A 14,042-nucleotide genomic window follows, 5' to 3' on the forward strand; every position below is an offset into this window, starting at 1 on the left:
TCGCGCATAATGCCTAGAACCAATATATATCACAGGAAAAACGATGTAAAAGAAGTTAAAAAAAATGTATTCACAAAATTGCATTTTTTGTCATTACTCATTGTGATATTCCATATTATAAATAAACTTCCGTTTACAATTTAATATAAGGATGCGAGAAACAATATGCGCATTCAAGTCATCCTACACTGATGTAGGTCTAGACTTTGGCCTGTTTTCAAATACATATAATATGCACAGCAGATTTACGTAGTTGGCGAATTCTATAATAAACAGCTAGTCATATTTTATTAATCACAATGTGGCATATCTAGTAATGATAGAGTTCATGTTATTTTTTTGTGCTATTGAAATATAATTTTTTATTTTTACAACTATGGCACCTTATTCTTCCAAATGGTGGTTAATAAATAAGACAAGTTTATAAGATAAGGCCATGTGTCTCAAGCCCAGCCATGTCTGATATCACATTCTCTGGCCAGTACTAGTAGAATTTGTATAGCACTCCGATGTATAGCCGGGTGCCTGTGAAGGACTCGTTAGACCCGCAATAGTCCACCAAAAAAAGAATTCCACGGCCCTCTAAACAAGTTACAATGCTTAATTCAGATATTTATTGCAGACAAAAAATTTTATAGTACGCATAAAGAGTATCACAATGTTAGTATTGGCATAATTTTAGTGACGGACCGTTTGTAGGCAAATGTCCTTATCTCTAAACAAAAATGTCATAAGAGTGCAAACTTGATTTGCTACATTTTCCGCTACTCAATAATGACATATTTTACCAAATAGCCTGCTAAGAAAAGGAGTCTATAATACTGGCAACAAATACAGTTATTGGTTGGCCTTTGTTGGAATGTAAACATTAATTTCTAAGTGACCTATATGATAACATCCAATGTTTGCTTTATACAGTATGCAATAATGTTTTAGCGGCTCTGATTGTCTTCTTGTAAACAGGGTCCACGAGGATATGAAGGACCATCTGGGCCACAAGGCGATATAGTAAGCTACATTAGCTAAAATGACAAAATATATTACAATCCACTAGCTTCTTGCCTGTAAAATAATCACTCTCCATAATTTCCTTTAGGGACAGAAGGGTGATAAGGGAGACTTAGGACTGAAAGGAACTTCTGGTTTTCCCGGTCGTGATGTGAGTATTATATACTTTTATACTTTTGCTTATTTTACTTTTTTTAACTTTACAATACATTTGATAACATTGGATTTTGAAAGTTTTGTGCAGTATTAGAAGGAATCTTTGGTTTCATTTACTATAACTACCTTGTGAGGACACCTACAGGGCAGAGGAGGCTTCCAACAGAACTCTAGCTACTTTCCCAATGTTTGGCAGCAATGGGAACAATGTTAGTTTAAGAGACAGGTGTCTCAATCTGTGGGTACCCACTATGCCGTACCGCCGCATCGGGATAGCAGCTGTACCAAGTAAAGTCTATATTCCGAGCAAGGGTACCAGTGGTAGTACAGACAGTAGCGATGACTAGGCTCAGATGGGACATTGGCAGCAGACACCAGGCGTCGTGTAACACAACACGACTCCAATTCTTTTAAGGCACAGGAACAAGGTAGCGTGGGATACAGGATACAGGTAGCAGGAACGGGAACACTGGGAACAGGAAAACACTATGGAACCATTTGCTAGACTGACACGGGAAAACACAACAACGCTCAGGCAATGAGTGAAGGGGCAGGGCCCTTCTTATAGTCCAGGGTGATCATGGGTTGATTAGACAATTCTTAACATGTGTGCGGGCTGGCCCTTTAAGGCCGGGACTGAGCTCGCGCGCGTACCCTATTGGTCACTGCAGGCCAGGACGGCCGCATGTGCTGGCATCTCCGGGGCGACCACGGACATTACAGCAGGTACTAGATTGTATAGGTTCAGCAGGTATAGAATAATTTTTCTTGGACTGCAGTTATGTCTTTATCTTAAATGTTGGCTGTCAGCACGTCCCTTGTTTATGTTAATTGCCATACTGTATATATAGGTTAAAGGTTTTTCCATCCATTAGACCTTTATCAGACCATCTGCAAACCCAGATCATGTAATGAAAGTAAATAGGCGCAGGGAATGTCCACAATGTAATCGCCATAGGAGAGCGCTCTCCTATGGCGATTACATTGTGGATATTCCCTGCGACTATCTACTTTCATTGCCTGCTCTGGATTTACAGTGAGTCTTCATATAAACCATACTCATTTTCTGCATTGTATATAGGTTATGATGCCCTGTATACAAAGGAAAGTGCTTCCTATGCATAACATAGTGTATATGCTAAAAAAAAAAAAAAAAGTGCAGTACATAATGAAATAGTTTTCTTATTAATTTAGGGAAGACCAGGTGAAATATGTGTGGTGGGACCAAAAGGGCTAAAGGTAAGTGTCTGTCCTATGTGTGGTGGTCATGTCCGGAAGTGAACACTATGACCTGTACGTTCCCTTTGTGAGGCTACGTGGCTCAGATAACAAGTGACACCATTGACTGCATCATTAAAAGTATCTTGGAAAAGAATATACTGAATATATATCTGCGTTTTGCCCCATTGGGTTGGTCATATATTAAAGCACATGTTACATATGGTAGAATGTCATGCATTTTGCCTGCACAAATTGAAAAGTATCCTTTCTTCCATGGATTACAGCTGGGTGGCTAAACAAGGAAAAAGTCCTGTTTAGAGCCAGAAGTCTGCTTAGAGTAGTGGTCATTCACCTTTCCTTACATGATTTAAGGGGAAGGTGGGTCTACCCTCAGAGGAAGACATGGTCATTAAGTTGGACATGGATTTGTACATGTATATAACTATCTAAACATTTTACATGAACATATATAGGGAATATATTTTATAGAAGAAACGTGTGCCCAACATATATGGTGTGGTGAGCAAAATAAACTTGTTGATAGTTGCTTGAGACTTAATAACAATTTCATTAATCATTACACTTCTTCTCTGATTTTATTAGGGGGAAACTGGAATAGTAGGTCCTGAGGGTCTTGCAGGAGAGCCAGGACCTCCAGGAAAACCTGGACTTCCAGGAATTGGAACACCAGGCAAACCGGTGAGTTCTAGCATTCTGGAAGCTCAAGACATTCCTCTGTCATCGAATATTCCACTTAATCCCTCAGTGTTGACAGATATGATCAAAGCATGCAGGCTACAATCCTAAGTGCCGTTTGCTCTTTAAAGACCTTGTGATGTTGATATCCATGATGTTTCTAAAATAAATAAAAAGTTTCAAAGTTTAAATTCAGCAGTCTGTGACTAACCATATGTCATTTTTAAAGCATTCTGTCTCATGTCATACTATCACTCTACATAAGAGTAAGGTTCTGTTCACATATGTGCTGTGGATTCCGTTTATAACGGAAAGCCATAATGATGTGCTATCCGCCATGTATGCTGCATGATGCACTATTCTTACCGTCAAAAGTGACAGTACCTAAACTAAATACACCAAAAGTATGCGGACATTCCGCCTAATTATTTGGTTCAGATGTTTCAGCCAGACCCATTACAAACCGGTGCATAAAATCAAGCACACAGCCATGCAATCTCCACAGACAAACATTTCTTGTAGTATGGGTTGCACTGAATAGCTAAGTGACTTAAAAAATCGGGACTGTCACAGGATACCACCCTTGCCACATGTCAGATCGTGAGATTTCTTATCTGCTAGATCTGCCCCGTCGAACTGTAAGTGCAATTATTGTGAAGTGGAAACTGTAACCCTGTGCACAAGGCGAGCACCATCATAAAGACATGGTTTGATGTGTTTGGTGTGGAGGAACTGAAGTATTTAGCACAAAGCCCAGACCTCAACCCTATTAAACACCTTTGGGATAATTTGGAACATGCCTTACCTCATAAATGCTCTTTTGGCTGATCGGCAACAATTCCCTCAGACAAACTCCATAATCTTGTAGAAAGCCTTCCCAAAAGAGTTTGGGGCTGTTATAGACACAAAAGGGGGCCTAACTCCATATTAATGCCCATGGATTGGAATGGGATGTCCAACAAGCTCATATAGGTATGATGGTCAGGTGTCCTCATACTTTTTGCCAGATAGTGTAGAAGTAACCTTGCTTAAAGTAACTTTCAACACTACAATGGTTTTAATCTTTTTTTCCACGCCATTTGAATTGTTTACAATTAAGAGTGCTCTTTCCTTTAAAAATCTTTTAGATATTTGAATAGATATTTAAGTTACAGGTAAACTCATATGTCATTATTTTTATCCTTTTAGGGTAATCCCGGTGGTCCACCTGGTCCCCCAGGAGAAAACGTAAGAGCCTGCAACCTTTGTCAAGATAGATAGATAGATAGATAGATAGATAGATAGATAGCGCCCCGTTAGTACATAGAACGCGTTTTTTAAAAGAAGAAGCATTATGTCAATTCTTTGGCGCGTAAGACATGCCGAAAATCGCCAAAAATGCATAAAAAACGCCTGTCTTTTAAAAAGAGTATCACAAAAACGCCAGCGTATTTGACACATTTATACATCGTATTTTTTTAGCACCGTGTGAACATGCCCTAACAGACAATAACAGGGGTGTACATTTAATAGAGGCAGTCCATGCAGCTTCTTCTTGGGTTCATCTCAATCTGACCCCAACCCAAAAAAAAAACTGAAAAGGGATTTCCCAGAATGCTGCCCTTCTCATCTACAAGGGGTAGGATGGGTACTTGGGGCAATATGCTCTAGACCCTCCTGTCCAGGTATGGAGGAGTGTAATGGCATAAATCAGCACCATAAATCAGGTGGCGAGTTGGCACTCCCTGGAAAAGCATGCACTAAGTAAGTACAGGATGATGACTTGGATGTCAGAATTTTTCTACTTACTATTTTTTTTTCCACCCCCAGGGTATACCAGGAACTTCAGGCAAAGATGGATCAGTGGGAAAATCAGTGAGTATTCCTAGATGGATTTAATGTAACTTACACAAATGATGGACTTTATAAATAATTTCATTATGATTTATAACACGTTACACTCCACAGAAAGCATCTTAAATTACACCTTTGTCCATTAAAGCTAAATTCCCATCAAATCAGATTTGATCAGAATTCAGCTTAAATGAGCTTTCAGGAGAGGAGAGTACAGGCATGGAGACGAGCTGACAGTAAGCTAGTCTGATAGAATCGACTGTAAACTGCATCCAGCAGCTTGCAATGTATTAGAAACACCAACATTTCTAATTACAACTAATTTAAAAAATGTTTTAGCACATAATACATGCAATTCAATATAAAAATTTATACATTCCTTACCACATAATGTTTGTGACATAATTAAAAACTGGTACAAAGAAGAATATGGATTCTATTCATACCAGTTATTTGTATATTTTCTTTTATTCCCAAAGTTGCAGTAAAATAATAACTCAGTCATAATGATGTTCTAGTCATTGTGTAGACCCAGCCTTATGCCAGCGTTCACATGTACTCATGTTTATTCAGTGTTTATGTGCCACGTGCTTGTTTCTTTAACACTATTCAACCATGTATAATTTATTTTACTTCAGTATTCACCATTGTTCTTTACTCTGCTTAGTAAACACCCTTTAAAGCATATGTTTATATAGGAATAGTATTTAACAATTCATATATATATATATATATATATATATATATATATACATATATATATGTATATATATATACATATATATATATATATATATACTGTAAAAACGGGGTAGGGAGACAGACAGGTGAGCCCTAATCTACCCGCCACTCAATACCGTGAGCTACAAGAGTAGTGAACGAGCCGAGTCAAACCAGGAGTGTACGAGGTACCAAACGCAGAGCAGGAGATTAGTCAGTAAAGCCAGGGTCAATATGCAGCAGAGGACAAATAGTACAAGCAGCAGCAGCAGAGCCAGGAAACAAGCAGAATCACAGGCAAAGGAGGAGCAGGAAATGAAGGTATAAATAGACAGAGGGTGGGAGCTAGCTCCGTCTGGCCAGGCTGTGATAGGCTCTCCCACTCCTCAGCCTCCCAGCCTGAGTGGTAGAAAAAGGAGTCACTCTATCAGACTTAGGAGCAGGTGCAGAGTGACTAACCACGGGCGTCGACACAGAAGCTGTGTCTGGCAGATCCTTTACATATACATACGATTCATATATATATATATATATATATATATATATATATAGCAGATATAAAAAATGGCGACAGCACCCTGCAACACTAATGCCACCTAAACCACTAAATATAAATAGATGTGCACTAAAGCTAAATCTACCTACAAATAGGGAGGTTCTTAGTGCACATTTTGATCAAAAAGTGTTAGCCCACCTGCCACGACAAGGCGACCTCTGTAAGGTGGGAACCTACGCTGCACATACACCCAGAACTAGGACTAAGCCTACATATATACCTGGGGATGGTAGGATCCAGCATTGAACTGATTAAAATCACCCAGGGCAGAATGGGAGGAGTGCAAGAACAACAAGTGGAGGCAGTCACTAACCCCACATATATGAATCCCATAAACACAACAAAAATTGAACAGCACATTCCAACTAAATGATACAAAATACGCAGGTGCAAGAACACCTATGACTGCAGATATACAGCAGATATAAAAAATGGCGACAGCACCCTGCAACACTAATGCCACCTAAACCACTAAATATAAATAGATATGCACTAAAGCTAAATCTACCTATATATATATATAAAATATATGCAATTCTTTTATATATATATATATATATATAAAAATTTACATAAAATGCTACATTATAGCATTTCTTATAGCCCCTTCACTTCCACAGCTGTATGGTAAAGCATTACCTATTTGTTTGTTCCTTTTTTATATAGTGCTTAGGCTATGTTCACATCTGTGTCAGGTCTTTATGTTGTATAGCTCCATCAGAGGAGCAGAAAAAGGGAAAACCGGAAGCGACAGTTCCGTTGCACCGCGGACACCACTGGAGGCCGACGGAACCCATTGACTTTAATGGGTTGAGTCAGCTTTCCATCGGGGTGTCCGTGGTATTACCGGAAACAATAGTGCAGCATGCCGCGCTTTTGTTTCCGGTAATCTCGGTCGGTTCCGTGACGGAGGCCCCTATGGAGCCTCCAATGCAGATGTGAATAAGACCTTACTCTTGCTCTGTAGAACATAAAGCCTAAACAGGGACTATTACAGTAATGTAGAAAAAACTCCCCCAGATTGCAGAACACAGCACTGCATTAGGGGTTTAGCTATGCTATTAAAGGTGTGTCTATTAACAAACTGTTGACTGTTTCCATCAAATGTAAGTTTAAAAAATATAGAAATATATGTCCCATCAAGGAACTGAGCGACTGTATTTTCTCTTGGCCCCGTGAAACCACCTATTTAATCCGAAGTTATCCTCGCTAGAGAGTAGCTCAAACAGCACTATTTAATTTCCAGACTGCCCTATGGTCCTTGCTGAGCCCGCAGTGGGGCTTCTTGACAAGCTAAGGACTTTGAAAACTGGTGTTTCCTGAAAACTCCACTTCCTGAAGCCAGGATTTTAATGTGTGGTTCACTGCCTTCCAGCCGGGAATTGGTTTAGTAGCCTGCCACCTACCTGCCAGGGCCAGCCTTAGGATAGATGGCGCCCCATGCGAAATGATCTTTCGGCGCCGCACCCCCATCATTAAAAAAAAATGGCTCATAAAAAAATTATAATGCCCCTTTAGTGCACCCATACAGTATAAGGCCTCATGCCCACTTGATTGATTTATGGGGGCTTTCTAATATATAAGGCCCTCAAAGCCACTTCAGAACTGAACTGGTCCCTGAAAAAATAGCCTCTTGCAATTTTCTTGAAAATGTAATAAATTGATGCTAAAGTTCTAAGCCTTGTAACGTCCTAGAAAAATATAAGGACATGAAAAAATACGATGCAAACATAAAGTAGACACATGGGAAATGTTAACTAGTAACTATTTTGTGTGGTATACCTATCTGTAGATACATTTAAATTTAGAAAATGCTAATTTTTGCAAATTTTCTCTAAAATTTTTGTTTTTCACAAATAAATATTTAATTTATCGACCACATTTTTTCAGTAACATAAAGTACAATATGTCACGAGAAAACAAACTCAGAATCTCTTGGATAGGCAAAAGCATTCCAAAGTTATTACCACATAAAGCAACACGTCAGATTTGAAAAAATCATCTGTGTCCACAAGGCCAAAACAGGAGTTAATAATCAATTTAGGGTTCTCTGAAGAATCTACACATAAAGTCTGGAGATTGAGTCCTCTAATGCTCATCTGTCTGGATTTAATAGGGGCCCTTAATATCAAGACACTGGAGTTTTGGGATGCTTATTCAGCACCCTGGGGGATGGTCTGGGACACCTTCTAGGTCTATACTAGGAAAATTGTTATACAGGCTATCTCTTCTCACAGGCGGGGGCTAAATCATCAACAGTTACATGCTGAAGCTGAGTTGGTGGCTGCCGAGTGGAATTACTTAAGAATGAGGGATCCTATATCCTTTTCTCACTATTCCACAAAACAGCATGACTATATACTTTACTACTTATTGAGCTCACAGGAAAAAAAACCCTATACTCCCAGGAAAGGTACCTGCTGCTGTTTTGTAATGACAAGGTGACATAGTCGCAGGTTACTCCACTGTCGTATAACCTGCTTCTTCTGCATCTATGAGGCTCTCAAACCTGGGTAGATATGCAAATCTGGGCATTAAGACCTTGGGGATCTGGTACTAGAGGGTAAAGTTGCCAGATTTGTGCAGATTAGGGCTAAATACCAAGTTCCACCTTATGTATAATTCCGCTACTTCCAGTTTTGCCATGCATTTTGTTTGCAGTTTTTAAGATATAATGTAAGATTCTGAACATCCCCCTTAGAAGATTGAGTATCACAAGACGACTTAACTAAGACCCTCTCCACGTTCTACAAACAGCTATTACAGGTTTCTTCAGACAAACTCACCAAGGCTCTAGAACGATAGAGTCACACTCTTCCCTCCATATCCACAGAGGATAATGAGGGGATATTAGAATCCCTCACGAGTCCCCTGGTTCCAGCTAGGGACCGTTTCATTTAAGTTACTGTAAATGATTCCTGTTAAAGGGGGCGGAGTAATAGCGGGGTTCACTGGTTAGTGTCACCCACTATTACTACCTCCTTTATAATCAGGGTCACTAGAGTTATGCCTAGTTTCCCTACCTTTTCCTTATATTAACGTCGATCTAATTGCTTTTGCTGCTACTCAAGGGAATAAGACCGTATAGTAAATAAAGATATTTATTAACATACAGTAATCACTCTCATATATAAAATACAGTAACTAATCACAGTACAGTATAAACTTGGTATAACAATCCTAATTATACCACCACCCACTTACCTAAACATACATAGATGTTACGTTACAACACAATACACATAAGTTACTTGTAATTCTCACACGCTCACTATCTCTGTCCCACTGCCTCCTAATATAACTGTCCCTGTACACTAAGGGTTAATCAGGTAAAGGATTAACAGTGGGAAGGGTTGTCAGCAAGGGGTAACTCAGGGACTGCAAGGGGTAGAAAGGGTTAACTTAGGGACAGTAAGGGTTAACACAGGGACTCAGGGGCACCAAGGGTTACTCAGGGCAGCAAGGGTTAACAGGGACAGAGAGGGAGAGTTTAAAGTGTAGCCGTAGCTACACTGATACTTAGCATTTTCGTTGGTGGAACAGGGGAGCAGAGGCAGGAACCGTAGCAGGAGACAGGAGCAGGTGAGCCGGTCCGTGGTGGAGCAAGTAGGAAGCTCTCGTTGGTGGTGTGGTGGTGTACTCTGCTGATGAGCGTACCGACGCAGGGCTATTTAACCCTGCTTGTACGCTCGCAGCGGGGGACGAGTGGCGCTCGCCCCCGGCTAGCATGGGTCGGCATGGTGATAATGTTTTACCAGACCGTAATACCGCGAGATCGCGCGCGTGCGCGAGACCATCCGTGCGCGTGGGAGATTTGAAATGGAGACTGGAGATCAAACTATCTCCTGTCTCCATGGTTTCCAAACAAAGCAGGGCAATGCTAATTGTCCTGCTTTGTTTACCACCGTATTCATGACCAAGGCTGGGTTTCTACAGCCCTGGCTCATGAGACATTATATACATATATATATATATATATATACATATATATACACATACACACACACACACACATATATATATATATATATATATATATATACACATACATATACACATACTGTACATACACATATATATATATATATATATACACACACATACATATACACATACATACACACATATGTGTACACATACATATACACACTATATATATATATATATATATATATACATATACACATACATACATATATATATATATATATATATATATATATATATATATAAACTTCCCTTTACAATTCCACCAAATTTACTATACACCCTCTACAGTCTGTAGTCTCTAGATACTTAATGATCATTTCTTTATTATATATAAAGAAGACTATTCTCACCCACTGGAAGCATCCCACGTTTCCTACCTTACAGGCCTGGATCGCAATGGTCAATTCTATACTTCCTCGTTTTAAACTTCTGTATGAGGCACATGGTTGCCCTCATAAGTTCATCAAAATATAGAAGCCGTGGGTGGTTCACCCATATACACCTCTTTGATTCCAATTACTTCACCCTATAGAGATCTCCTTGCACTGTAAGGTCCAACTTTACTGAAGTGTTTCATCTGTCGCTAAATAGATTATTACAGACTGTATCATCTCAATATTGTTATGCATTAGAAAACTGTATTTTTTTTATATTTTACTTTATGCTATGTTATAATTGCATAAAAAAGTGAAATCCACTATATTCTGTTACCCTAATATGAATGCTATGTACACGTCATTTATAAAATGTATTTTTTTATTGGTGCCTTTGAACCAAATGGCCTTAAAACGTTACCGTTAAAAAAAATTGCAATATATCCTGATGTTTGAAGGCAATTCACACAAAAATATGGATGGAAAGGTAGGAAAGGGGAAGTACGGAATCATGTAGCATGATGTGGTTATAGCATGCACCATATCAACTTGAATGTAGATATGTCCAAAACTCCTGTGGGTCTCTAAACAGGGACCAATGCATTCAGACTTAGGCTGTAAGGCATAATGTAACCCAGAATAAGTAATAAGTAATTCAGCAATGCAGAATTTTTTTTGGTAAAGGTTTTCCTGTTTTGCCCTGATAGGATTAGATCACATCTTTGGAACTAAATACATGGCTTCCACATGAAGCTATAATATGGCCAACTAAATAACGCTTATAGCAAAATTATTACAAGGCTGTAAATAAACTAACATAATGTTAAAAGGTGAACTGTGGTTTAAGGCCGCACACAGTAGACATTTCAGCTTTGTCTAGTAGACATTTTATGGCTCTATATATTATGTTTTTATGTTTGATTTGGTAGTGGTGACAGTTTTTTGGCTATCGTGAGTACTAAACTGTCTTGAGGTATATGCGAAGAAAATATATTGTTTTAATGTACTGTGAATTTGTATCCATATATCAACCACTTCTGTAGAGTATCAAGATTGTACGTTCCTTCCATCATCTCATTTCATACGATGAAATAGATTGGCAAGTGCATGTGCTATTGCTAATACACTTATATGAATTTACTAGGCAGAGAAACCGCCACCAAATAATCGTCTAATTGTTGCGAAGTATAAGCCACTCTAGACGCATATAATTATAAATAAAACTGTTGGATTACCAATAAGATCTCGGATCAGTGGCGTAACTACCGCCGTAGAAGCCGTAGCGGCTGCTACGGGGCCCGCGGCATGAGGGGGCCCGTGTCGCCCGCCGGCACGGGCCCCCACCATGGCCGGAGGCTCCGCTAGCAGCCGCTATGGCTGCTACAGCGGGACGCCACTAAACACTACGGCAGAGCAGGGAGGTATCTCCCCGCTCTGCCATTAAACAAAAGACATGTATCCCCTATCCACAGGATAGGGGATACATGTGTGATCGCTGGCAGCGATAGGGAGAACGGGGGACCGAAAGTCCCCTGAAGTTCTCCATCACAAACCTCGGACTTCCGGGGTCTGTATCGGCAGCTCTGTAGAAATTAATGGAGAGCCGGTCGCGCTTGTGCGCATGCGTGACCAGCGCTCCTTTCATTTTTATTGAGCTGCGCAGACGCCGGAAGTCAGAGGTTAGTCATGGAGAACTTCAGGGGACTTTCGGTTCCCCGTTCTCCCAATCAGTTCCAGTGATCACACATGTATCCCCTATCCTGTGGATAGGGGATACATGTCTTTTGTAGGACATACTGTAGGTCAGATTTTTTTGGGGGGTTGGGGCTGCATGGCGTTACCTACAGGGGGCGGCTGTATAGCGTTACCTACAGGGGGGGCTGTATAGCGTTACCTACAGGGGGTGTCTGTATAGCGTTACCTACAGGGGGGCTGTATAGCGTTACCTACAGGGGGCTGTATGGCGTTAGCACCATACAGCCCCCTCTGTAGATAACGCCATACAGACCCCACTGTAGAGAACGCCATACAGCCCCCACTGTAAAGAACGCCATACAGCCCCCTCTGTAGATAGCGCCATACAGCCCCCTCTGTAGATAACGCCATACAGCCCCCCCTGTAGATAACGCCATACAGCCCCCCTGTAGATAACGCCATACAGCCCCCCCTGTAGATAACGCCATACCGCCCCCTGTACATAACGCCATACAGCCCCCCCTGTAGATAACGCCATACAGCCCCCCCTGTAGATAACGCCATACAGCCCCCCTGTAGATAACACCATACAGCCCCCTGTAGATAACACCATACACCCCCCTGTAGAGAACTCCATACAGCCCCCCTGTAGAGAACTCCATACAGCCCCCTCTGTAAATAACACCATACAGCCCCCTCTGTAGATAACGCCATCCAGCCCCCTGTAGATAACACCATACAGCCCCCTGTAGAGAACTCCATACAGCCCCCTGTAGAGAACTCCATACAGCCCCCCTGTAGAGAACTCCATACAGCCCCCTCTGTAAATAACACCATACAGCCCCCTCTGTAGATAACGCCATCCAGCCCCCTGTAGATAACACCATACAGCCCCCTGTAGAGAACTCCATACAGCCCCCTGTAGAGAACTCAATACAGCCCCCTTTGTAGATAACACCATACAGCCCCCTCAGTAGATCTCTACAAAGGGGGCTGTATGGCGTTATCTACAGGGGGGACTCTGTATGGCGTTATCTACAGGGGGTCTGTATGGCGTTCTCTACAAGGGGGGCTGTATGGCGTTATCTACAGAGGGGGCTGTATGGCGCTATCTACAGAGGGGGCTGTATGGAGTTCTCTACAGAGGGGGCTGTATGGGGTTATCTACAGGGGGCTGTATGGCGTTACCTACAGGGGGACTCTGTATGGCGTTCTCTACAGAGGGGGCTGTATGGAGTTCTCTACAGTGGGGGCTGTATGGCGTTATCTACAGGGGTGCTGTATGGCGTTACCTACAGGGGGACTCTGTATGGCGTTCTCTACAGAGGGGGCTGTATGGAGTTCTCTACAGTGGGGGCTGTATGGCATTATCTACAGGGGGGGCTGTATGGTGCTATCTACAGGGGGGCTGTATGGTGCTATCTACAGGGGGGGCTGTATGGAGTTATCTACAGGGGGGACTGTATGGCGCTATCTACAGAGGGGGCTGTATGGAGTTCTCTACGGTGGGGGCTGTATGGAGTTCTCTACAGGGGGGCTGTATGGAGTTCTCTACAGGGGGGGCTGTATAGCGTTATCTACAGGGGTCTGTATGGCGTTCTCTACAGAAGGGGCTGTATGGCGTTATCAACAGAGTGGGCTGGATGGCGTTATCTACAGGGGGGCTGTAAAAAAGGCACTATCTACAAGGGGGGGTTGTGTGACACCCAGGGGAGGGGGGCCCCAGTCAAAAGTTTGCTATGGGGCCCAGTCTTTCCTAGTTACGCCCCTGTCTCGGATGTTTGTGTAACAAG

General features: G+C 41.6%; 1 protein-coding gene across 1 annotated transcript in view; it reads left to right on the forward strand.

Annotated features, from left to right (window-relative positions):
* The window catches only part of COL16A1 (collagen type XVI alpha 1 chain), a 176,895-nt gene that overhangs the window by 87,069 nt on the left and 75,784 nt on the right, over positions 1-14,042 (forward strand). The window contains exons 15-20 of the mRNA XM_075853167.1: positions 964-1,008; positions 1,097-1,159; positions 2,359-2,403; positions 2,989-3,084; positions 4,270-4,308; positions 4,891-4,935. Of these exons, the coding sequence (XP_075709282.1) occupies positions 964-1,008; positions 1,097-1,159; positions 2,359-2,403; positions 2,989-3,084; positions 4,270-4,308; positions 4,891-4,935 (333 nt within the window). The remainder of the gene's footprint in view (positions 1-963; positions 1,009-1,096; positions 1,160-2,358; positions 2,404-2,988; positions 3,085-4,269; positions 4,309-4,890; positions 4,936-14,042) is intronic.

This window comes from Rhinoderma darwinii, chromosome 2, assembly GCF_050947455.1.
Source record: "Rhinoderma darwinii isolate aRhiDar2 chromosome 2, aRhiDar2.hap1, whole genome shotgun sequence".
In the NCBI taxonomy this organism is placed as follows: domain Eukaryota; kingdom Metazoa; phylum Chordata; class Amphibia; order Anura; family Rhinodermatidae; genus Rhinoderma; species Rhinoderma darwinii.